This window comes from Triturus cristatus, chromosome 7 (genome assembly GCF_964204655.1).
Source record: "Triturus cristatus chromosome 7, aTriCri1.1, whole genome shotgun sequence".
Lineage (NCBI taxonomy): Eukaryota > Metazoa > Chordata > Amphibia > Caudata > Salamandridae > Triturus > Triturus cristatus.
In genome coordinates, this window is record NC_140590.1 from 382914346 (window position 1) to 382941404 (window position 27059).

Here is a 27059-nt window from a genome sequence, read left to right on the forward strand (position 1 = left end):
AACCTACAGAGGGGGAGGACCCTCTTCTCCCAGACTAGGAAGACCACTCTAGACCCGGCAGCAGTATGTCATCAAGGAGCTTGTCCTCTGAGGAACTGGAGGACAGGAGGGAAGAAAGGACACTGAAGTTAGAACTTGTCAGGCAGGACAAGGAGTAGGTCCTAGCCTTTGCCAAATTAGACAAAGAGCAAGCTCTGGCTGAAAGGAGGCCAGCCTTGGGAGAGAAAAAGATGGTTCATGAGCTTAGCCTCCGAGAGTTGGATCTTAGAGCCCAACAACTAGGGTCCAAACGAAGCAATGGTGGCAGCACCCCCACAGTGTCTCACCATGAGAATAGAGGTCGATTCCCAAAGGATATGGTCCGAGACTACTAGGTGTTGGACGACATCGATAAGTGGGTGGCAACCTATGAGGTGGCTGTGAAGGTGCACCAGGTCTCCGAAGAAAGCTCGGGAGGTAGTTTATGGAGGTACATGCCCCCAGTGGGAAGAGACACCCTCTTAACACTGGACGTGGGTGACCAGACTAGCTACCCTGCCATGAAGACAGTGTTGGTGAACAAGTTTGGACTGATCCAGGAAAAATACCGCCAACGATTTAGGGCCAGCCGTAAACTATCCAACCAGAATTGGGTCAACTTCTTAGATTCTGCGAGTAAGCATTGAAGGGTTGGGTGTTGGGCAGCAAGGTCAAGGACTATGAGGGATTGTACAATTCAATCCTGAGGGAGCACTTCCTCAAGACTTGCGTCACCGACCTGTGCCAACATCTGGTAGACAGCAAGCTGGTTGATAGTCGGAAGCTTGCTGAAGAAGCAGACCTCTGGTCTAGCACTAGAGTGTCTAACCAAATATCTGGAAGGGATTCCAAAAAGGGGGGCCAGGGTCCCCACCAAAAGAAGGAGGGAGGTGACAAGAAGAAGGAGTCTTCTGCTCGCCCTGTGAAACACTCCCCGAGAAAAGGGTCAAACCCGAGTTCCCAGTCCGGTCCCCTGAAGAAAACTTCCCAGGACCAGAGTTCGCAACCGATGACCCGAAGACCCCCCCGGTGCTATGAGTGTTATGGGCCCAGGCACTACAAAGGTGTCCAAAACGGGCGCCCCTGCCTGCTGGAGTAAAGGCTTCAGGGTGGCAAGTGTAGCCATGGAGGGGGAGGGGGGTGGCTCCTGGCAATGAAGGGGAGTTTTGTGGTGTTACCCTAGTGTCACTGGGTGACAGTGAGATGGTTCCACAGATTCAAGTGCCTGAGAATACAGCAAAGTATAGGCAACAGATCACCATCAATGGGGAGGGGGGGGGGGGAAGCTCTGCGGGATACAGGGGCCAGTACGACTATGTTAAGGAGTCAACCGGTCTTCCTGGAGCAGGTAATCCCCCAGGCAACCAACTCAGAGGTGGCGTCCAACAAAAGAGAGGGTTGTTTCCTTCCTGGTAGCCTAAGTGCTATTTGGTTGGGGGGGGGGGGGGGTTGTCGGGCATGTTGAAGTTCGCCGTAAGCTCCTCCGTGCCAGTGGCTTGTCTGCTGCGTTATGGCATGGAGTACACTATCTGGAAGGAAGTGGAGCTCTGGGGCTCATGTGGAGATGTTGAGGTTACTCGACTGTACCTGTGCTACCACACAGTCCATGGCTACCTGAGACAGGAGCCAGGAGGGGCAGGAGTCTGTACCAATGGCTTAGCCCACCCACTGCTAAGTAGCAGAGAGGACGAAGATGGGGAAGGCCAGCCTCCGAATGTTCCTCGGTGAGATGAATGAGGAACTGGCCGAGGCGACCCCGGACTCCACCGAAGGGGGCCTTACTGTCCCTGGTATCCTACCCGAGATTGCCAGTTGGCAAGTGGAAGGAGACGCCACCAGGGATGAGTTATGTAGGGCACAGAGAGTGTGTCCCAGACTCGAGAGCCTAGGCGACAAGCTGAGTCCCAAGCAGCCGGGGATGAATCCGGGAATCATCCCTTATACTGGGAAGACGACCTTCTGTACAGGGAGTCTAAGTCTCCTGGGTAGGGCACTCGCAGAGCTCTGGTTGCCCCCCAGTGTTATCCGCACTTCCTACTGGAATTGGCAATTGACATCCTCCTGGCAAGACATTTGGGCCAGGACAACACCTTTTGCCTGGCTTCCTCCTCACTTTTAATGGCCCAGACTCAGGATGTCCACAGATGCACTCTGTAGGACTTGCGTGACCTACCAGGCCAGTGGCAAGATGGGGCAGAAGCTTAAATCTCCTCATAATCCCTTAAGCGGGAGGGCATCGGCATAGTAGGGAATATGAACCCTCCCACATCTGCAGGGCACAGGTACATCCTGGTGCTGGTGGATCATGCCACATGGTACCCAGAGATGATCCCTGTGAGGACCACGACCTTACTGGCAGTGGAGAAGGCCCATGTGGGGAATTTTTAAACAAGTGAGATTCTTCAAGGAGGTTGTGTCTGACTAGGGCACGAACTTCATGTCTCCATAGATGCGGGCCATGTGGAAGGAGTGTGGGGTGACATATACGTTCTCCACTCCATACCACCCCCAAACCAACAGGCTTGTGAAAAGATTCAACAAGGCCCTCAAAGGCATGATCAGAGGTTGACCACAGACTCTGAGGAAACAGTGGGATGTCCTCCTACCATGCCATTTGTTTGCCTACAGGGAGGCCCCTCAGAAGGCAGTGGGTTTAGCCCCTTTAAACTCCTGTTTGGACAACTGGTCAGGGGACCTCTGAATTTGGTCTGGGAGCATTCTCCCAAGGGAACTCACTGGAATGTAGTAAGCTACATGCTAGTCTTCCAGAGCCAAATGGCCAAGTTGTGGAATCAAGCCTTCTACAATTTAGAAGCAAGCAAGGACATGACGAAGGAGTGGTATGACAAGAACGCCACCCCAGTGGGACTGACATTTGGGTGGAAAGTGTGGTTGATGAAGGCTATGGAGCCAGGAGCCTTTCAGGATAGATGGGCTGGATCCTATGAGGTGATCGAGAGGAACGGGGAGACCACCTACCTGGTGGATCTCATGACCTCAATGCAGCCCCTCCATGTACTGCATGTCAATCGCCTCAAGCCACACTTCGAGAGGTCTGAGGTTACCATGCTAATGGTGATGATGGGAAGGAGGAATGGGAAAGTGAGCTTGTTCCCAACCTCCTGGACTCTTAGGAGATGGATGGGTTGGTGGAAAGAGTAATTCTATCCTCCACCCTGACTACTGACCAGCGGAGTGATTGCCACCGAGTGTTGGGACAGTTTCCATCTCTGTCCTTCCTTTTCCCGGGGATGGCTCACCTGTGCATCTATGATGTGGACACAGGCGACAACCTCCTCGTCAAGAGAAAATCTTACCGGTTGTTGGATAAAGTGAAAGCTAGCATCAAGGCAGAAGTGTCTAAGATGCTAGAATTAGGGGTTAAAGAACCCTCTAGCAGCCCCTGGTCCAGTCCGGTGGTTCTGGTATAAAAAGCCACTTGGGCACCGCGCCTGAAATAAGGCTCTATGTGGACTATAGGAGGCTGAACTTGGTGGCCGGGAAGGACGCCCATCCAATTTCGACGGGGCGGATGTGGTGATCAACAGGTTGGTTAATGGCCCAGTATTTAAGTACCTTCGACCTCACCTCCAGGTACTGGCATATCACCAAAGGAGCCAAGGTGAAAATTGCCTTCTCCACTCCGGAAGGGTATTACCAATTCAGGGTCATGCCCTTCGGACTCAAGAATGCCCCCGCCACTTTCCAGAGGCTGGTGAACCAGAACTTTGCTGACATGGAGCCCTTCTCAGCTGCTTATTTGGAGGACATTGCCGTCTTCAGTAACAGTTGGGAGGATAATCTCTTCCATCTCCAAGAAGTACTTCAGGCCCTGCAGCAAGCAGACCTAAGTATCAAGGCCAGTAAGTGCCAGATAGGGCAAGAATCGGTGGTGTACTTGGGACACCAGGTGGGCCGGGGTAAGGCGCAACCCCTCCAGGCCAAGGTTGAGGCTATCCTGGCCTGGGAGCCCCCTAATACCTAAATGGGTATCTGGTCCTTCTTTGGACTCGATGGGTTCTACCGGAGGTTCTTCAAGGGATATGGCACCATTGTGAGCCCCTTGACGGAACTAGCTTCAAAGAAGCATCCCAGAAATGTAATCTGGACTGAGGCCTTCCAAGCGGTATTTGACTCTCTAAAACAGGCCAGGAGAACGGCTCCTGTGCTCCGGGCCCTGGACTTCGCTCTGGAGTTCAACATTCGGATGGTTGCCTTCAAACATGGTATTGGGGAGGTAATATCTCAGCTAAACAAGAAGGGCCTAGACAAGCCGGTAGCCTTCATCTCTCGGAGGTTACTTCCACATAAGAAATGGTGGAGCGCGATAGAGCAGGAAGCTTTTGCCGTGGTCTGGGCCCTGAAGAAGTTGCAGCCATACTTGTTTGGCACACACTTCTTGGTTCAAAGGCCCCTCTAGTGGGTAATGCTGATGAGGGGTGAGAATTCAAAACTACTGAGGTAGTCCATTTCCTTACAGGGGATGGACTTTAGAATGGAACACCAACCAGGGGTTGACCACTCCAATTTTGATGGCCTATCTAGGTTCTTCTGCCTTAGGGAGGAGAACTACCTGAATGCTGGGTAGATCCTCCCCACTTTCGGCTGGGGGGGCACCTGTTTGACCTGATACTCATCAGGAAGCGTTCCCTGAACTTTTTTGCTTTTTCTGACTACGTTTTGCTGATACCCTTAAGGGGCCTCCAGGCTCAGCACACTGTAAATATGCGTGATAGCGCGCATGCCCTTCCTATCCCTGTTGGCAAGTGGTGAAACACGGCCGTTCTGTCAATGCAGACCAGTGGATGCGCACTGGTATCTATCATGAGTGAACTCATGGGCAGCGTGCCATTGCAGGCCGCTGTGAGTATGCACCCACACTTATGGTGCCCCTGATTGCATGTGCCACCTGCCAATGCATGCTTGTGCATGCACACAGACACACGTATTAGTTAAACCCATGTCCAGTCTGCTGTGCAGACTTGGGCAGGCGGACTTGCACCACTGGTCCTGGGAACTATGTGTCCCTCCTGCCAATGCAGGTCGTGTGCACAATAGCGCACATGCGCCCAGTTAGTGAGGAATACCTATGGATGTTTTCACTATATATGAGGCCTGCTCTACCATAGGTTAACATAGGGAAGTGGTTGACATTACATCAGACGCAAAAAGAACAGATGATGGACGGAATGCCGATTTAATCAAACATTCACCCCCAGTCACAGATCTGGGTTAAATCCATCATTTTTTTGCACACCACGCCAATCCAGTTTAGACCCAGCCATATGCAAATCAGTCTTGACCCTGCTCCCACTGGGAACAGTCCAGTCCGAACTGCCAGGCCAAGTCTTTCCTGGACCAGAAACAAGAATCCTTGGACCAGTTTTGGGGTACCACCCTTCACCAGCCAGGCTAGCATGAATCTGGTGGTGTAGCGAGCATGGGGCCCACGTCTGGGGATATCCTTCCCACTTAGGGCGACAAATGCAAAAAGAACAGATGATGGACGGAATTCTGAATTAATCAAAAATTCACACCCAGTCACAGATCTGGGTTAAATCCATCATTTGTTTGCACGCCACGCCATTCCATGTTAGACCCAGCCATAGGCAAATCTGTCTTGACCCTGCTCCCACTGGGAACAGCCCAGCCCGAACTGCCAAGCCAAGTCTTCCCTGGACCAGAAACAAGCATCCTGCGACCGTTTTCAATAGCACACGTGTGCCCAGGTAGTGAGGAATATCTGTGGGTGTTTTCACTACATATGAGGCCTACTCTGCCATAGGTTGAGATGGGGAAGTTGTTGACATTATTTCAGACTGCAATAGTGGACTGCAGTGGAGCAGCCTCATGATGTTTTATATCAGAGGACTTGCAGAGCAAAACCCTTTCCATTGGTAAAGTGGGTTTTGGCATGACTCGCTTAGAAATGCCACTTATAGAATATGGACATTTCTATGCTCCAAGACTCTCAGGGACCGTGGTGTCTGACTTGAGTGTACACCAGGGGTCAAGGGAGCACACCTGTGCATTACCCAATCGACAACCATGAACTATAGGCCTCCCATGGGAATGGCAGACCTCTGTTATTGAGGGCTGAATGGGATGGATTGAAGATAGAGGTTGTGACACTTAATCTCTAGAGGCCGGATCATGGCCCAACTAAAGATTATTTAGACAACCCCATGGCAGACAGGCCTATAATTTAGGGGAGACATCTTTGTTCGAAGCGAAAACCCCTAAACCACACCGAACTTCAAAGACACAAGACAGTATGAGTACAGATGACATCGTTCAGCAAGGGGTGAGATACGCTTGTGGAGACCTGGAACCGGAGAACCCGGACTGCGTGGTGCACATTGTCAGAGGACTATGTTGTGCACATAGAGGATAACTATCCAAAACGAGGGTGGCCTTGGCCAAGGACCTGCTGTAGTGTGGTGCCCTGAAATGTGCTCTTCAAGGCCCCGACCAAGGGCCTCCTGTTCTTTTGGAGTTCTCAGGGACATCAAAGATCTTCCGCAAGGGACCTACACCATCTACCTGTGACATCTGGAGAGCAATGCCATCTCAAGTGCCCACCATGGCTACTGAATCTCAACTGATAGCGGGGTGCAAGCGTGGCACTAAGACTTGTGCCTGGAGACAGGATTGCCTACTGCGAAGCCCCAGAAATCGTACCTGCATCTAAGACGAGTGGTTCCTGTACTGCAGAGATCCCGACATTCATAAGCATCTAGTTGATGGTAAATGGATTCACTGATTGCGGGACCCTGCATGGCCCGTTTCTTCGATTGTGCAGCATTTCTCTCATGCGGCACGCCTACTGCATGCTCATTGCGTGCGGTGTTCGATTCACAGGGTACGTTCATCAGAGGCGGGAGAGTACCCAGAATAGTGCCTCATTCTACCTCATGTGGCTCTGCTGAACTGGCGCCTGTGTGTGAGACTGGGCTGGTCAAGTGCAGCTGTATCATCGTGCTCTCTACGTGGTGCCTCCTTTCCAGGGAGGTACGGAGGGATGGAATTGCATCGCTTCGCTGTGTCTGACTGGAAGAGCCTGGTGCAATCCATCACAATGTGCACCAATCCTTGTGCCTCCTTTCCCGGGAGGAACGGAATTTGCAACTCACTGTGTTTGAAATCTGAAGTGCTTGGTGGGACTCATACCAACGAGGGCCAAGTAAAGTGTCTTGATTGCCTGGGCACAACCTGGATCATCGTGAACCGATTGGAGCACCTCATCACATCGAGAGGCTACCATGTTACTCCCCATTCATTGGTTGTTCCCTTGTGACCATCATCGCGGCGGACCAACTGCCCTCTCCACACTTGGACCCTCCCAGAGACGTCTTGGTGCCAGGTAGTAGCGTGAGAGATTCAGTGGGTTGAATTAATGCTTCTGAGACAGTTCGGAAGCGGGTCAATTCACTGCGTGAATCCTTTGTGATTTGAGACCTGTGGGTGAACTTCCTGAGTGGCTGCTAACCTTTCCCTTTTTTTCGTCCATCTCCTAATTAAAACTGCCACCGGCTTATCGATGACCCAGACAGTGTGACTTTGGCCTCGTACACCCCAGTGTCTGAGAGAAGGGGTTGGTTATATTCCATTCGTGGGTATAGAACAATCGGGGTGAACTAGAGGGTGGAAGGATGTTTGTGGCAGGGAGTCTGCAGAGGGTGAACCATTGACCTGCTGGTTACCCCTGGCACCGCATTGGGGTGCTGAGTATGTATGCGTGTGTAAGAGCATGCCGTATGGACTGGCTGATACCTGTTGCACCATGTAGTGGTGCAGAGTGAGTGGAAGTGATTGGGTGTGGACCGTCTGTGATTCACAACACTGGCCAGCAGTGCCACATTATACATTGATTGCTGCCAAAAGCACAGTACCTTTTGACATTGGGTCTTCCTGCGTGGCTCCGGCTCACGGTGGTGCTAAAAAGTGTTCTATTTTCGTGTACGTGTATAGTTTTGATATCGTGCACCGCACAAGGGTGCTCTCTCTCAATTGGGGGGGAAGGGAGGTAGTTAGATTAGGAATTGACCATAGTGTGCATAATAGTGGTATCATACCAATATGAGTGGGCCTGGTACTGCTAGTAATATTTCCAGATGTGTTTTATGCCCAAAAGTATGTGTTGGTAATATTATGATGATTAAATATGTGTGTTAAATATAAAAGTTTTTGCATACATCCTGTGTGAAGTCTTGTTTGTGACGTTCAGTGTATTTAGCGCGAGCGGCTGCTGTGCCTTTGCTTTACACATTGCCCTTGTAGTGAGCCTGACTGCTGAGAGCCAAGCTTCCCAAGGGTGAGCACGGGTTATACAGCAAGTGTAATCACCTGCCCTTGACGAGAGCAGTAGTTCTGCCTGGCTGGGGGGGCGTCCCTTCAACCAATCAGACACTGCCAGTTCCAACACTACCCCACCCCGTTAAGATTGCCAACAGATGCTAGCAAGATTAGTTGTGGAGTTAATTCTGAAAAATGAGAACGTCCAGGGCAGGTGGAACAAAAAGGAGATAGGAACATCTTCCAAACGAAAGGAATTGGCTGCAGGACAGATGACTCTCCTTCACATCTCCCCATTAACACATCATCAGGCAGTTTGTGTCCAGACCGACAACCAATTGGTCTTATATTAACGGCCAAGGGAGAATTAGGGGCTTTGTCCCTTTCACCCCGTTCTCTGGAGATTTGCCTTTGAGCGGAAGATAATCTCCTGTTTGTCTCAGTGGTGTATCATCCGAGGGAGGAGAGTTAGCTTGCTTTGTGTCTCTGTCTGCTTCTCTTCCAAACAATCACAGAGAAGTCTGCCATAGTTAGATATTTCCTCACTTTTGCAGTCTTATTTCATCCCAGAGAGCCTGGGCGATAGATGCTCTGTCGATTCCTTGGCCCCAGTTATTCTTTATTGTTTTCCACTATTTCAGTTAATTCCCAGAGTGGTGAAAAACATACGGGAGGATCATGAAGAGGGTCTTTTACCAGGGTGGTCATGGCATTCCTCCTCCTTCAGATGTCAGCTGTTCCTCATTGGCAGGTCTCACTCCATCCTCGGTCTGACAGGAGTCATGTGACCGGCACCCCTGGTGAGCGTGTATGTTTGTTTGAGTCATCATGCCTTTGCCATCATTATTTGTGGGTACTTTGTAGTTTATGCTACTCATTTCTGCTGCGTGTGGCTTTGCTGTGGCAGTTTAACCGCTGTCTTACATTTTGAATTTTGCACGAGTGCACAGCGCACACGCACAGCACGAGCAGCCGTACTTGTTTCCAGCTGTCCAGCCATGCCTTCGTTGTTCTTCTGTGATGTGTTCCTGCTGGTAGAAACGCCTTCGAGCACGGTGATGCCGGGAGCCATCTGGCGCAGCGTCACCGTGCGTACCTCCATCTTTGGATTGGCAAGCATTTTTGCATGGTCGTTAATGGAGCGTAATGTGCTCTATCCGTGCCTTTGCCAACCATGTTCTGCCAACCACGATGTTTTCTTCAAGGAAATCACTTTGGAGTCGAAGAATTCTCCACAACGCTTTCCGCTTGTGCCTGCATCCTTATTTAGCTCTCCTGTTCCTCATTACTTGCTCAAGCATAGATAAGTATCAGCAATTGAGGAAATTACAACAAACCAATCGTTTTCAAAAAGGGTTTCTACTGCCTCGCATGTCTCTATGAGTGAGTTCAAAGTTTGCCAGAGTTATTTTCTACTCTGCTCCTGGATCGACTCCTGGGTTTCCTGTTTTTTGAACTGTATATTGTATACTATTTCTTTTCTCAGTGGTCTGAATTTGCCCAATCCTTGTTCACTCTAGAGTAGCTGTTCTTTTAATTTTAATTGCACACCTCAACTGCAATGTACTTACCTGCCTTCCAGTTTTTTCCGATCCTCATTTAGTGTAATGCAGGACATTTGGAATCTTCCAACAAGGTACTGTGTTCTTCCGATTTTCTTCCCATATGTTCTTCAAGCCTAAGCAGACAACGGTGATTACTTTATTTGTTTTAATTTTTTGTTTTTTTTGTTTTGGGACAGTGTCATATTTCTTGTGAGAGATTTTGTTTGCTGTGCTTACCTACCATGTTCTTTTTCTGCAGTGCATTTTCTTACCTCTTGGAATTCCATGATTTTGTCAAAGTTTTGCATCTTTGATTGTGTTTCGAATATGCTGATTCTATGCCATATTGCCACTTTTTGCAGTTCAGTTTCCGTTGAGTGCTTGTTTTTTAATGATTGCTGTTTTTATGCTGTGCTTTATTCTTACACTTCTTTCGCACATCAGGGTTGTGGTAGGATGTTCTACGTTGCTTTGTACTGGTACTTTCTTCAATGTTCCTGTTTCATGCTTGATATTTTATTCTGCTTCATCCTTATATTGTCAGGTGTATTGATATAAGTGATGATTGGTATATTAGTGTGTTGATGATTCCCACTCTTACGTGGTTTTGGGTTGGTAATGAGTTTTAACATTCATTGCGGTCCGGACCCGCATTACGTTTTCTTTTTCTGGTTTAAGAGTGCATTGTACACGTGTTCTGTGTGGAGCGTATTTTTCACACATCACAACCCAATCTTCGGTTTGGGTGGAGTTTCTGATTACTTTTCTTCAGGTTGAGTGTGGAGTGCCCTTTCCACACCTCACAACCCAATTTTTGCTGTGGTGGAGTTTCTGCTTGGTATGTTCATGCTCCATGTGAAGTGCCCTTGCCACACATCGCAGCCCAAATTGTCTGTCTGAGCGGAGTGTATGCTTGCTTTTCTTTTGGAACTTAATTCTCTGTTATCTAGTTGGTGTTTCCTGTAGCGCCTTTTAGTATGGACGCTTCCTACCTCTTGTTGGCCTGGCCAGCCTGCTTGTTTGGTTTTGGGGGTTTTGTTGGAGTCTTGGTTTTAAGTGAGCGCGGATTTTGTTTTTGTATGAGAAAGGGAGAAGTGGTGAGTGATACAGTTGCTGGATTGCGTATTCTTTTACTTCTTCCAAACATGTATCTTTTTGCTATTTTGGTTTACATGTATTTCTCCATCTACGTGTATTGATGTTGCCCCTCTCTTACATGTATTTATTACTACCATCTTGTACATGCATTTGTTTTATTGTAATTCTTTTGCTGTTGATTTTATTGGTATTAAGAAAGGGAGATGTGTTATACCTGCTGCCCAGCCTGTCTGTCTGTGGAGTGGAATGTTGGTGTGAGAGCTGGTTATGGAATGTTAGATGAGAGAGTCAGTTGGAGGAAGGGTTGAGCAGCAGGAAGGTAGCTCCTGGTGGGGCTCTCCTGTATAACATCTTACTTGGAATAAATCTTCATAAAGGAACTACGTGGAATGGACTTATTTATTTACATCAGAGCCCCATGACTCAATGTTGTTCTCATGAGGTGGCTGGGAGTATACAACAGTCTAGAAGATTGTCTGCACTAAAAGCAGTCACCGTTGGCATCATATGGAGGTTTGGTGTGGAGACAAATGTTTATCCCCGGCTTTGTGACCCTGATAGGGTTTCAGATTTTTTAACGGATACTTTCCTGCTAGGCTTAGCGGTCTCAACTATTAGAAGTCAGTGGTAAGCTCTAGGCGGTCAGGGGGGCAAGAGGGGCTGAAACGTTATCGGTATCATCTTTAGCTTCTCGCTTGATATGAAGTTTCTTTCTGCGCAGGGACACGGGTCACTGCAGAGTGGCTTCCTAGAACATAGCATTCCCATATCATTAAGATGACTTTCAGTCAGGGCAGGCATTTCAACTAACAGCACTAAGCATGGAGGGGCTTGAACTTCCACGTTTCTTGGTAGAGGTACAGACCTAAGATTCCCAGCCTGCTCAGTGACGTAGTACAGAATAAAATACTGAGCTGTCCCACAGTAACACTCATAACAGTGAGCAGAGGGCTTTCTGCTTTGATCTGCGTGGAGCCATCTGGTTACATGAGCAAATCCGGCCCAGACTGGCTCAGCCTTTCACCCTTTCCACAGTCAATAATGTAGATTTTCCTAGTTGTTATGACGGAAAGTCTTAATTTTATTAAAGACACGGAGGCGAGTATTATGCTTTCTTATCTTGCATTTTATTAAACAGCAGCCAAGATAAGTGAGAAACTACAGTTCCCAGGGGCCCAGGAAAACCAACTGGCCAATGGGAACACAGAAAAAACGAGAGTTAGGAACCAATCATGAACAACCTTAACCGGAAAACGTCACTTCTGACTGCGCAGCTTCCTCTTTTCACTGACGAGCAGATCAGATAAAGTCATAAAACAGTGGAATAATTGCCAGAACTACCGAGAACGCCAAATTCCAGGAACAAACTTCTTGAACCAGGTCCATCCAGAGAAGACGAACAACCCGATGCTCCTAGGGTGACTCCAAACCGGAAGGAGAGATGCTCTGATGAGGAGACCACATCCGGTGATGAACTGGACCATTACGAAGATGCCGGTGGCAAGGCTGGATTTGCTGAAAGGGAGGAAGAACACAGGTTAGTGGACTAGAGGCGGGATAATACTCGCCTCCGTGTCTTTAATAAAATTAAGACTTTGCGTCAAAACAACTAGGGAAATCTACATTTTATGTCAAGACCGGAGGCTCCTATTATGCTTGTTTAAAGCATATCAACTACTAAAGAAGCCACAGTATCAATAGGTTTGCAATAAAACATACGAAAAACATTATCATTAGTCCGGATGTCCTAAAGGCGGGAGCCTGCTCAAAAGGCTTTAGAAGCCATGGCTCCCCTGGTGGAGTGAGCTCCGAAAACGGACACATCAATACCTGCAAGGGACATAACCCAACGGGCAAGAGTAGCAGAAGAAACAGGAAGGTGAGGTTTCCGAAAAGAAATGAGGAGCTGGGAACGAGAAGGCATTCTGAGATCAGCAGTCCTTTGTTCATACATTTTAAGACATTGACCTATGCATAGTTTGGGATACGAGGGAAAGTAAAGGTAAAACACAGAATTCAAATTAGTTTTAGTTCGTCTATGAATCTGAAACACAACACCTGTAGGAGAAAATTGACGATTAGAAATATCTAACGCTTTAACATCAGAGACGCGATTAATGGAAACAAGGCACAAAAGCATGGTAAGTTTAGCAGATAACATCTTTAGAGAAAGAGAAGCATTGTCTGGCCAGTCAGAAAACAACTTGAGCACTACACAAACATCCCATAAACTGGAATACTTAGCCAACGGAGGTTTGGAACAACAAACTCCCTTCAGAAGGCTACATATTAAGGGGTGAGCGCCAACTGGTTTGCCGTCGATAGGAGAATGGTTGAGGGAAATGGCAGACCTGTATAGATTAACAGTTCTGTAAGACTTACCCGCACTAGCTTCAGAAGCCAAGAAATTGACTACGAAATTTAGAGGGGCTGAAAGGGGATCGACATGCCTTTCCAGGCACCAGCTTGCCCAAAGAGACCAAGCGGACTTGTAAGCTTTTGAGTTCCCGGGGGCCCAGGCTTTGCTGATAAAGAGAGAAGCTTCCTGCGAAAGGAGTATGTCAGAAGGGGCAGACCGGAAACTTTCCAGGCGGACAAAACTAGAGAATTGTTCAGGATGAGGCTGTGAGGCTGACCCAGGGGATTGAGGAGTAAGTCCTCGCACGTTGGAAGAAGAACTGGAAAGTCCTCAGCCATCTCCAAAAGAGACGGAAACCAAATCTGAGATTGCCAGAACGGGACGACCAGGACTAGGGATGTTGACTGACGGCGCACCTGGGACAGGACCCTGTTGATCATGAGGAAAGGAGGAAAGGCATAGTTGAGGTGAAGAGACCAGTCTTGAAGAAAAGCATCCGTCGTAAGGGCTGAAGGATCTGGACGCCAACTGAAAAAGTGGGGTAACTGAGAGTTGAGACGGGAAGCGAAGAGGTCTATATAAAAAGGACCCCATTTGAGAGAAAGAGATCGGGAGACGGATGGCAGCAGCTTCCAGTCGCTGGAATCTCGAAGATATCGAGAATGCCAGTCTGCCACCGAATTGAGATTTCCCGGAAGATATTCCGCCGTCAAGGAAAGTTGGTTCGACAGACAGTATTCCCAAAGGCTCTTTGCTAATTCCGCTAGGGGTTTGGATTTGGTACCGCCGAGATGGTTGATGTAACGAACCGCAGAAACATTGTCCATGCGAAGGAGGATGGAACATCGAACTCTGTTCTTTGAGAGGCTTTGGATTGCAAAGGAACGTGCAAGCATCTCTAAACAGTTGATGTGCAATTTTGACTCCTCTCGAGACCATGTACCACCAGTCGAGTTTGGACCACAGCGGGCGCCCCAACCCGCTAGGCTTGCATCTGATTCTAACACAAGATCTGGGGCCGAAGCGAAGATAGTGCGCCCCCGTTCCACGCATCTAAATGGTCGATCCACCATTGAAGTTCTTCGCGTGATTCTTGATCTAAGACGATAAGGTCGGCGTAAGCCAAGCTCTGGCGAAGGTGTCTGATCTTTAGACGTTAAAGGGCTCGATAATGGAGGGGGCCCGGAAAGATGGCTTGGATGGACGCAGAAAGGAGACCGACTATTCTCGCCAGTGATCTTAGAGAGATGAAAGAGGTCCGAAGGACGGGAAGAAATTTCCGCCTTGTCGAAACTTTTGACTGAGGAAGGAGAAGAGAGGCAGCCGCAGAATCCACTAGAAAACCCAAGAACTCGATGTTCTGGGACGGGATAAGCATAGATTTTTCGAGATTGAGGAGGAAACCCAGATCCAACAGCAAAGCTTGAGTGGTGCCGAGTTGAGACAGAAGGAGTTGTTTGTCTGAATTCACGATCAAAATGTCGTCCAAGTAAATGATCAGTCTGATCCCGAGGGATCGTAGAAACGCTACCGCTGGTTTCAAAAGTTTTGTGAAGCACCAGGGTGCGGAGGAAAGGCCGAAAGGAAGAGAGGTGAAACGATAGGTTACGTCCGACCACTGGAATTGAAGGAATTAGGAATGAGAAGGATGGATGGGAACCGTGAGGTAAGCGTCTTGTAAGTCCAATCGTACCATCCAATTGTTTGCACGAAGGGTGTCCCTTAAGTAAAGAATGGTCTCCATCTTGAAGTGGCGGTAAACTACAAACTGGTTGAACCATTTCAGGTTGATCACTTGACGAAGTTTTTTGTTCTTTTTTCGAACGAGAAAAATGGAACTTAGGAAACCCGTAGGATCGAAAGGAGCGATTTGAATGGCTCGTTTCTGGAGAAGGGCGTGGATCTCCGACGAGATCAGAGAAGCCATGCTTTCTGAAAAAACTAGAGGAGGGGGGAACATAGTTTGGGAAGGCGGCGAATAAAGCTCTATAAGATAGCCTTGAACTGTATTTAGTACCCAAGGATCGGAGGTGATCGTTTGCCACTTTGGAAGAAACAGTTTTAAGCGGCCTCCCACAGGGGGACCTACCTTGCTGGTTGAAGTTGTTGTTGCGATAACCCCTCTGGCCTCGACCTCGGAAACCCCTACCCCGCTGAGGGTAGAATTGAGGCTTGTATTCCTGGGTGGAAGAGGAAGATCCCCTGGAGCCTTGGTTGTGATAGGGACGGCCGGAAGACCGACCCCTGCCTCTGCCGGCCCGTCCAAAAACCCAGGGAGAAAAAACCTTTTTTATAGATTGCTGCACCTTGTCTAGAGACGCGAAAGTGGACACGAATCTGCTAAGATCTTTTATTAGAGATTCTCCGAAGAGAAGGCCGTTAGCTTTACTGCCCGGATCCTGAGGGGCTAAGTTGGCCAACTTGGGGTCCAACTTGATCAGCAGGCCTTTACGGCGCTCGTGAGTGATGGCGGCATTGGCGTCCCCAAGCAGACAGAAGGCGCGTTGGACCCACAAAGAGACATCCTCAGCTGATAAATCAGCGCCTTCTAAGCGAGCAGTCTTGGCCATATCGAAGATGCGCGCCAAAGGACCCACCACATGAAGGAGTTTATCCTGACAAGTGGACCAGGCTTTGTCCACTCCTTTACGCGGGTCCTTACCAAATTTAGAGAAGAAGGTAAGTAAGGGTTGGTCGATAGCAGGGACCATGGTAATCTTTTCGGGCAAGGAGGGTTTGGCGGAAATGTAATGGGAGACAGGCAACCATTCAGTGGAGTTGGGATGACGTATTAACGAGGGATCGAACATAGGGACACCCTCGGAATCAACCACTGGTTCAAAAGCAAAAGAATCCAGTTTAGATTTTTTGGAAGGAGGAGAGGGAGGGTCAGAAAATCATAGAGACCAAAGGGATCATCTGCGTCAGCCATGTCGTCAACTGTGTCCAAAATGGTGGAAATAATACATTTTTGGGGTAATTCTGCATGCTTGGATTTGTGTTTGCGTTTGCCCTCGGTACCTAAAGTACCCTCCTTAGAAGGAGGCCTGGGAAGAACAAGGTCCTCATTCAAGCGCGAGGGAACCTCGCCAGTCAGCAATGACGCAGATTTGGAAGCATGAGAAGAAACAGAGGAAACCACCTTTTTTGATCTGCTATCCCCCGCAGACTGGGCCAGTGCTTTGGACAAGAGACTTAACATGGAATTCTCAATGCCCTTTGACATGCGCCTCATGGATGCCTCCACAGCATTCTCCACTGAGGAATTAGTAAATTTATTTAAATCATGTTTGAAGGCTCCGCCTTCCTCATTGAGCTGAACCTGCTCTGGGGAGCTGTCTAACTCCATACCACTGACGAAAAAACAGGAAATACAAGGCAAGAAAGGGTTAACAGGCAGTAGGAGGGACACAGGGGCACCAAGAACACTCCCTGGGGGCGTGACTAGCCTTCGAGCGTGACCGGAGCTCAGAACGGCAGTCGGGAGTGGAGGAGCTGAAGCGCTGAAACGGCCTGAAACGCACAAACGCGAGCAGCGCTAAATTGGAAGAGTTGAAGGGGGCAAAGTAAACAGCAGCGCGCGTGTGGAGGCCGTTGACGGTAAGCGCGAGCACCCAGGGAAACGAGGCGGGAAGCGCGCGCCGGCCTGAACCACGGGGTGAAACCCGCGAGGGGGAAAAGAGCAGAACGCGATATCGCGGAAGACAGAGGGGAGCAGCGCTCAAGAGCGCGAGTGTGATTCTAACAATTAGCGCATAATAGTAGAATTACCACAACAAAGATTAACAATAATAAGCAGTTATGAAAAAAGTCGGAGAAGTCACTTATCTGACTGCGAGCAGCAAGAAAAGAGGAAGCTGCGCAGTCAGAAGTGACGTTTTACGGATAAGGTTGTTCATGATTGGTTCCTAACTCTCTTTTTTTTTGTGTTCCCATTGGCCAGTTCGTCTTCCTGGGCCCCTGGGAACTGTAGTTTCTCACTTATCTTGCCTGCTGTTTAATAAAATGCAAGATAAGAAAGCATAATAGGAGCCTCCGGTCTTGACATAAAATTTAGATAGATCCTTTTACCACAGTTAAGTACAGCGCTGCGTACATGTGGGAGCAATATTGCACAAGACACTTATGAGCACGTACGTATTCTATTACCGGTATACCTGTGGACATTGTGATATTTCATCTTTCCCGGTATTTCCAAAGTGTTCGGTTATCACTCGGGGTCTGCCTTACCTGATGAAACTTGTCAAATCAATAAAGAAATACAATTCGTCACCCTAACTTCAATGAAACTGATTTCTCAGACGAGAGCTGCCTAAAAACACAGGTACACGGTCCGAACCGTCAATAAATATACAAAGAGCGTAGTTTTCCGGCGTCCTCTCGTAAGTATGGGTGTAAAAAGAAAGCCATATTTCACATCTATAAATAAAGGCTTGTTTAAAAAACTTCGCTTGGTTGTGCCCGTGGCAATTCTGAATTAATTTCAATGTTTGCATGACTGCAGAATAACTCCATCATATAATATTTTGAACATGATGTTTGTTATGGTCAGCGACAGCAGCGAGTACAGCAAATTAAGTAAATATGTGGAATTACATACTCATCGCTGCTACTGTCTTCAGTTTAACGCCTCCTTCCCCGCAGTGCTGCAGCAAATCTGCGCCCAGAAGCCCCTCCTCCGGAGCCCGCCCCCGTTGCCCTGGCCGAGGCACAGGAAAGGCGCAACCTCCAATCTGGTCCGGCTGGAAACGCTGCTTCAGCACGCTGGTTCCCCCGCTGCGGCATTATCTCTGGCCTTCGAAAGCGCATGTGGTGTTTCCTAAAACCACCACGATTGCTGGGACAAATAAAACGAGCTTTAACAAAGCAAATACATTATAGGGAGAAGGTGTAAGAGGAGAAAGTAACTGTACCGTGCACTAGGCTAGGGAAGGAGGTAAAAGGAAATGCATCAATTCATTATGTGTACATTTCCCCCAATTGTGATGTCTTAGGGTGGCCACCTTTCTCACAGAAAAATACTACCCATAGGCTAAGATTTTGGAAGATCGAGAAACTTGTAATTATCTGTACACTTTTATGTACAGTTGTGTTATTTGATACTTTCTCTGTACCTATGTTCAAACAACTGACATTTTACAGCTAATCCGTATCTTGTGCATGTATGGGGTATTTTTGTAGTACAAACTTGGGCAGCGTAGCGTGTTACCGGGTCAAAAGGAAAGATACCGTTGAGTGATTGTAGGGGTATTTGGTTACTGAGAGCAGATGTAGAGTATTACTTCATCACGACAAGAGGGGGGCGGTGTATGACTGTGCCCTAAATTGGAGCAGGATTGTGGCGGTCCCAATGGATTTGGGGATGACATTCCGAATTGTTAGATGGAGAAAGTCTGTTGCCTTGCTTTTTCTTTTTTGCACTTATTTGTTTCCACTGTTCGGTTCCAGACTATGAGAATGTCGAGAGCCACTCTATATTATGGTATGTTAAGTGGCATTTGTATAGCGCATAATCACTAACGGTCTCATAGCGCTTATGAGGAAATTGTAGAACTCTACCAGCAGTTACCTGTCAGCGCGCCTACCCAGTCAGAGCACATCTGGTCCCCAAGCCTGTGTGAACAACAAAGTCTTTAGTTTTTTCCTGAATGGAAGGAGAGAGGCTTTCCTATGCAGACTTTCTGGCAACTTATGTTATGTTATATAAGCTTATAGCGTGCACAGATACTCAGAGGAGTGTCCCGGCACGAGCCTGTAGAGGGGAAGAGTGGCAAAATTAAACAAACAGATGAGTCTTCAATTTTTTTTTGAATAGACAGAAGTCTTGAATACTACGAAGAGCCAGCGGAAGTGAGTTCCAAGCGGTGGCAGCTCTAACAGCAAGAGAACTGCCCCCCACTCTTGAAAGCCGGAAGCGAGGGATATGGGCCAGAAGCTGGGATGATGAACGGAGATATCTGGCGGAAGTGTAAAACAGGAAGCGCTTCCGTAAATAGGTGGGGCGGCAGGCATGCAGAGCACGATGGGCCATGGTCAGGGCTTTAAACTTGACTCGTTCGGCCACAGGCACCCAATGAAGTGAATGCAAATGCTGTCTAACGTTGGTTCTCATCGGGATGTTGAAAACAAGTCTTGCAGCAGTATTTTGGAAAATCTGTAGTTTATTGAGAAGGTAACTCGGCAGGCCGACATGCGTAGTCGATCCGTGAAAGTATCAGGGCCCGAGTCAGCATTTCCTTAGCTGCTCGGTGAAGAAGCAGGAGAAATTTCCTAAGGGTTTTAAGTATCCCAAAGCAATTCCCCGCTAGCTTCTTAATCTGGGTGGAAAAAGAAAGATTCTCCTCAAACCAGACTCCAAGATTCTTGGGGGGTTGCCCCGTCGAGGCTGGCATGGGAAATAACGCTGGCCTTAAAGTTTCTCTGAACTAGGGGTGGGGGGAAATCCCATAGAGGAGAATTTCTGATTTGCCCTTGTTGCATTTAAGCTGCGCGGAGGAAAGCCATTGAAAGACTGCTGACAAACACTTTCTGGCTAGGGACGTAGAGCACTCTGATTTACCCCAGGTAAACAGGAGCTGAGTGTCATCAGCGTATGCTATAATTTTGGCTCCCAATTCTTCAGCCAAATAAATCAAAGTGGTGACATCAAGATTAAAAAGAAGGGGGCTCAAAGAGGACCCCTGAGGCACCACTGTAGTCATCTCCTGAGGTGAGGAGGAGAACGGGAGGAGCCAAACCTGTTGAGTCCTCCCTCTAAAAAGGATTTTAACCAACTCAAGGCAGCACCCGAGATCCCCATGTCCGCGAGGCGGGTAAGCAGCAGAGAGTGGGGGACAGTATCAAATGCCGCAGAGAGGTCTAACAAAATGAGTAGCCCTACCGCCCGAATCCAGACACTCCCAAATAGCTTCTGAGACTTCCACCAGGGCCGACTCAGTGCTATAAGAGGCTCTGAACCCGGATTGAGCTGGGTGGAGTAGGCCAGCGTCCTTGACAAAGTAGGTAAGTTGTTTGTTGACCACCTTTTCGCAAGCTTTCGCCATGGTAGGGAGAAGGGAAATAGGGCGGTAATTAACTGGGATCAGCGGATCCTACGATGTTTTTTTTTAAAGCGGCAAAATCTTTGCCTGTTTCCAAGCTGTAGGAACATGTGCCTCCTGACGGGACAGATTGATGAGTCTGTTGACTTCGAGGTTCACTATCTCTGCGACCAAGGCCAAAAGTCTGGCTGCACAGGGATCCGTCGGAGAGCCTGACTTCAAGGCCTTAAGGACCCTCGGTGACTCAGGAAGATCAATAGATGAAAAAGCCGTCAGGGAGGGACACTCAACATGCGGTGCCTCCTGGGGTAAGGGCCTGACCAAAAAGTAAATTGCCTACTGTAAAAGACGCCTGGCTGGAGCGGATTTTATCCATAAAAAAATTCGAAAGTTCCTCGCACCAAGCATTGGACGAAGGAAGAGTGATGGGTTCAGCTCTAGGGGTCATAAAGCTCTGGACAATCGAAAAAAATTCTTTAGAATTGTTCCTAGCTAGATCAATACGATCCACATAGTAAAGGCTTTTGGCCCGAGATATGGAGGATTAATACAGCTTCTGGGCTTTCCTGAGGTTCATCTCCGCCAAGGGGCAGTAATCCAGCCGCCATCGGCTTTCTAGTCTTATGCAGTATTGTTTCTGCAGTTTAAGCTCATTCGAAAACCACGGCTTAGAAGGGGAATCCTTAGAGAGTTTAAGGAGAGCCGTAGGAGAAAGACAGTCCACCGCCCTCTTGATCCAGCTGGAAAAGCTTTCAAGAGCATCCTCCAAATCATCAGAGGAGGCTGGTCTGGACTCGGCTAGAGCACGGGTGAAAGTCACTGGGTTGATTTTGGCAAAGTCCGGTCCTTGACCGGCTCGGCTAGGAGGAATGTTGCCGTCCAGGACCCAGGAGAAGTATGACAAAAGGTGATCGGACCAAGGCACCGGTAGAGGAACCTCCACCTTGATGTGGAAATTGGAGCAGATAGGCTCGAGGATATGGCCGCCTGGATGCGTCGGAGCCCTGACCCATTGAGTAAGCTGGGCCAGGCTAAGGGAGTAAAAAAATTCCCTAGTATCTCCAACATCATCTTTATCCAAATGAATATTAAGATCTCCAAGGAAGAGATAGTACATGAACCGTAAAGCGTGGGAATAACATCCCCCAAATTTTTGAGAAAAGGCCCTCCAGGCCCAGGGGGTCTATACTCCAATGTTCCGCCCAGCGAGGCGTGTGGGGAGATAGTAATACTGAAATCAAGGACTTCACCCTCTCCTAACTGAGAGGACTCCTTGCAGCAAAAGGTCCATTTGTCCCTATAGATGACTGCAACACCACCACCCCTCCCGACTTTGAGGTCTGCCCGGGAGATTTAATATCCGACTGGGATCGCCATCTCAATAATAGGGTTTGAAGACTCATTGAGCCAGGTCTCGGTAGTGAATAGTAGATCAACCTGTTTATCGGAGAGGAGATCAAAAATATCTTGGTAATGTCTGCTTAGTGAGCGAGTGTTAATCAGTGCTGCTTTAAATGTGGGCCCCACTGCCACTAGAAAAGCTCCCAGAGTGCTGGAAGGTGTCCTTACTTAGGCGCAAACCAAAGTTGCATTTATTGCAAAAAGGGGGGTAATCTAACACCTCCCACCTGCTAGACTGGAGGCAAGGGGTGGGCGTAGCGAAAGGAGTTCATTCCGGCAGTACGCCCGAGGGGCAGTGTGGTCCAGTGGAAAACGGGCAGCATGGCTGGCGCTGGCTGCTTCCAGGACGCTGATGGGCGCAGACGAGCTTGCCTTAGGCGCATCCATGCAGCGCGCATTCTTATGGGGAAGCCGCTCTGACAACTAGAGTGCACACTGAGTAAATATGGCGCCTCTAGTTGCCGAGGCGTCTCTTATTCCACAGTTGGGGGACCAGAACTGAGAAAGCTTGTCCGCCCATGGTGGTGGCCCACTCTTAGGTGGGGGTGCCAAACGTATTGGCTTTGTAGACGACATGCCCATTTTGAAGACGGTGTTGACCAGCAACGCGAGTATGTGGAGTTCCTTCAGGGTGGTGGTGATTTGGTCATATTTCTCCAGGCCCATTATTAGGTGTCCGGAGCATTTAGGATGCACTTAAAGGAGGCCCTTGTAGAATGTGGGAGGCCATGGAGCAGGGCATTGCTATTATCCAGATGCAAGAGCATAAGTACTTGAACAGCAGATCTGAAGTTGCTTTCAGTGAGGAACAGTTTCACTTTCGTCCGTAGAGAGAGCTGGGACCAGGTCATTTTGGTTTTATTCGTGATGTGTTCCTTGAGGGCGAGGTTGGTGCGAAAAATGAATCTGAGTGACGTGGCATTGGATGGAAGTTGTGGTTAGACCATAAAGTTTAATTTTGTTGTGCCAGGATTGGACTAGTTGTTGCTTATTGTTCTTGGCGAATGGCAGGAATTCTGTATTGGTTTAGTTGAACTTTAGGTAGGTCGTGGACATCCAGATCTGGATGTGTGCAGGCAGTGCCTGAGACGTTGGGTGTCTGGAACGGAGGAAACATTCAAGTAGAGTTGTTTGGCACATGGTTATTAGTGAATTTAGATGTTACTAGACAAGAATAACCCTTACAGGACTCTGCAGAGGATAGGCATCTTATGGCACCAGGGGATGCCCATGTGCACAAACTGGTGTTGATTGAATAGGTAGGAGGAGAACTGAGGAAGGATGTTACTATTCGAGCCACTTAACTGTGGATGAGAATGGCATGAACGACAGTATCAAAGGAGGCTGATAATTACAGCAACATCAGCCAAAGAGGTTAAATCATTGTTGTCATATGTGGTGGCTTTGGGGCAGTTGAGGATGTCGACAAGTTCTGCAGAGAGAGGGGTTTGAAGATTGCATTTTGGGATACATAGTGGTGTGTGTAAGAGGAGCACAGGGGACAGTAAACCAGAACCATTTTTTAATTTAGTTTTTGAGTGAATGGCTTCAATCAGGGATCCCATTTCTGAGTACCTACTGAGGGTGCAAAAGTATGTTCTAATAATGTCCATCTTTGTACAAGTTTGGTGAGTCAAGTTAACATTCTCAGGGAGCTTACCAAAAAAGAGCAATCGTTGGCAATGCCAATAGGTCAGGCGTTGGCTGCAGAAGTATTGCCTTGCAAATGCCTGTTTCGTTTGTAGATGTTTGTGTAAATATTGGATACAAAAACATTTAAAGATGGCCGCCTCTGTGTGTGTACTCATAGGCCCACACAGGCTGCCACCTTGGAATGGTTTACAAAGTAAATGTCCAAGTTGGCAAATGCTAGCGGTGCACACACTGGATATGGGGCACTACAGGCTGCAGTAAGTACTCAGTAGCAGTGTCTGGGGATCAGCGGGCCCTCAGAGAAAAAAAAAAGTTAGAAAAGTGAACGAATATTCTTTTTTAAATAAAATAAATAGCACACACAGGACCAGAAGAATCGGGCAATGAAGGTGACTATTTTTCAGTGTGGGTAATGAAGTTGAGCTGGGGTAGAATGCCATCACTCACACAGAAGGCAACCAATGGCTGAAGTGGGCTGACTCATTTCCCCATCCCGTATGCCCGGTGCACCAAAGGTGATTGACACTGCAATAGACCAGTAATGAAGAGGGCTGAATGAAAGAGAGAAAGGTCTATTTTAATTTTTTGTGAATTCAAGCGTGTGACTGAGTTTGTGGTTGCCTCTGAAGTCCATGTAGTTTGAGAGTGCCCTGTGATCTTGGCCTCCATTTGTATAAACTCAGGATCTTTCATTGAATGCTGGTTTTAGGTCTCCCCTACAGACAAAGACTTCTTGTAGACCATACCAAAAGCGTACAATGGGTTTAGAGTCCACCCATTGCTTACCACTAGTTTCTGTCATGTGCCTACTACTTATTCAATGGCCTGCTTTCCGCTGCTTGTGCTTGTCCCTTGAGGATACCCTTAAGATTGGATGACTTGTATCCTTCCAATGCTCACATTCAGGAAATGTTTCTTTCTCATCCAGCACTCCCGAGGGTACATGTGTTTTCTCTCTCTCTCTCTTGTGCCCTGCACCTCCCCCCCCAAATCAAATATTCCCTGCGCAGTCAGTGTTGCTCCCCACCCCTCCCAGCTTGCCTGATTATCAGATCTGCATGGAGCTTGACATTTTTACACCAGGCTTAACTTGCCAACACGAAATCCCTGGGTCTATAATATTTCATTTAGAGAATGTGTCAACAACTACATGTCAGGTAAGGGAAAAACACAGAACCCACCATGGGAAAAGAAGGAATGGAAAAATTAGAAAATATAGGGCATTTCCCTTTTTAGGACGAAATCCCTCACTCACCACAAGGTGACATGCTTCATCATAGGGACTCTCCTCTCAAAGGAAACCCCTAGTTCCAATGAGGGCTGCACCCTCTCAATGAGAGTGGAGCTCAGGGATGTTTTGTCACAGAGAGGATACACTAAATCCTTATATGAAGAGCAAAAATAGTTCAGAAAGTGAGGGCGCAGCGCAAAACAAGTGAAAAGAGTGCAACTAAAACTAGCTAGAAGGCATTACTACTAATTTTATTCTAAGATACCCACTTCTAGGATTAAAACCAGAGCACCAGCGGTATGGATTTATAACCGCTGTGGTGAACATGAAAAATGGTCGACATGTTTCAGCCTTTGTACCCAAACGTGGGATAGGCTTTCTTCAGGACCTCACACAGGTGCTGCTGCGAACAATTCAAGTGCAATACAGAAAGGATATGTATATTAAAGTATATAACCTCAAACCTCAGTCCAGCCGTTGTAGTATGGACGAGTATACCTAAAGAAAATAAGAAATTATAAAATAGAATAATCCATATGTGCACTAATATATCATGTGGTACTATGTAGTATATTGATAGCAAATCTTACCCGCAACTGCTGGGTATTCAAACCCACCTCAGCCTGGCAGCCGCTCAGGAAGGGGGCACCGCTCTGAAAAAACGGTATACAATCCCATTAGGAAAAAATGTCCTCACTGTTCTACGGCTATTTACAATCCTGTAGACTACCAATGGGGCATATAAAACAGAGCAAACTAAAAGGAGAACAAGGAGCAGTCAAAAGAACTTTATAGATAATAAAACCAATTGTCTCAATGGGCCCATAAGTATTCGTTTGTACAAACGAACTGCCTTTGATAAAACTAGTCTATTAAGTACATAACACCTTACTTGACTCATTTTGATATGGAATGAGTAAGTTACAAAGACCAACTACATACAAAAAACTAAGGCCCATTGGATAGATTGACTTGTGTACACACATTTTGCAGTTACACGAACAAAATCAAAAAAAGTATTCTGTCCAATTGGAAGATTTTAAACATTGGGACCACGGCTTTACCCCGGCCTTTATTTGCTTTCAAACGCAGTACTAACATTAAGGATCGCTTGATACATACACGTCCATGCTTCAAAAAAATGAATTCACAAGACACTCTGTGGGGGTTACCCCCGGTACAGGGCCACTTTCCGTGTGGTGCCTGTACAGCTTGTTCCAACACTTCTCATACCACTGAGATTGATATTGGTTCATCGAAACCGTGGCTATTGACACAACACACAAACTGCAATAGCGAGAACCTCCTCTATTTGATCACTTGTCCATGCGCCTTGCGGTACGTGGGCATAACCACACGGAAAGTGAAGGTACGAATTCTGGAACACAAGAGTACGATTAGATGTAGGAAAACTTCTACTAAATTGACTAATCATTTCTTGTTAGCTCAACACAGCCCTTCGGACCTGAAATGGACTGTTTTGGAAAAACCATACATTCCACCGCATATCACAGATGTTACCTCTTTTTTATTTAAACGCGAGCAATGGTGGGTCTACAAACTACAAAGTGACAGGACAGGTCTCATTGATGAGATTCCGTGGGTTTCTCTTTAATAGGGCCTCCCTATATATGTCAGATTGTCCTGTGCTCTGTTATAGAAATCTCACATGTCACTACATCCTGTCTCTTGTTTGTGCATTTCCATCTCTAAGACATTGTGATGATGAGATATTTTGATTAGCCCCTTTTTCATTAGCATCTTCATTTTTGCTCTTTTTCTCTTGGCAAAGAAGAAAGTTGTTCTTCAGGGACCTTTCTTTTCCATGTGCAGTCGGTACAGATCTTGGCCGACTAGTTTTGCCTATTTAATTTAAAAACATGAGGTTTTTCCTAATACCATTGGCTTGATACAAGATGATACGGTGTTCCGCACTGATGTGTGGAGGGATCGCGAGCTTCTCGTCATATGCATAACACTTCATTTGTTCAAATTTTTGAATGAGAATAATAGAGGACCTGTGATCAGCTTTGATTATATGGGAAGACTGGGTTATAATGAATGGCATGTAATTAGTTCTTTGCTGCCATATATTTCTGCAACAGCGCATGTGCAGCTTCAGCATGACTTGTTCCAGCGCTATTGCATTTGGTTGAAAATCCTGTGGAAAGGATAGGCATTTGTGCCAGGATTACGATACTATGTTTTTTTCAAACTATTCTATGCTGCTAAATATTCCCGTAATAGCGCATGTGCGGTTTCGGCATGACTTGTTTCAGCGCTATCGCGCTGGGTTGAAAATCAGTGCAGTCAAGTATCTCTACTACTACGCATGTGCAACGTTGGCAGTGTATGTTTCAGCGCGCTGGCGCTGAGGTGGGTACAATCCTTCTCTATGGTTTAACTAATGCGCATGCGCA

General features: G+C 47.5%; 1 protein-coding gene across 2 annotated transcripts in view; it reads right to left on the bottom strand.

The window, feature by feature from the left end:
- The window catches only part of LOC146809738 (uncharacterized), a 32209-nt gene extending 14136 nt beyond the window's left edge, over window positions 1-18073 (bottom strand). The window contains exons 1-2 of one of the 2 annotated variants that reach the window (XR_014966482.1): window positions 17915-18044; window positions 12341-12470 (exon numbers count right to left, since the gene is read on the bottom strand). Coding sequence is in view for 1 of the 2 variants with exons in the window: in XM_085616595.1 (XP_085472721.1) it covers window positions 17915-17918 (4 nt within the window). In the remaining variant the exon portion in view is untranslated. Of the gene's footprint in view, window positions 1-12340; window positions 12471-17914 lie in introns of those variants that run through there. The other variant, XM_085616595.1, reaches the window with a different exon arrangement.
- Between the last annotated feature and the right edge of the window lie 8986 nt (window positions 18074-27059).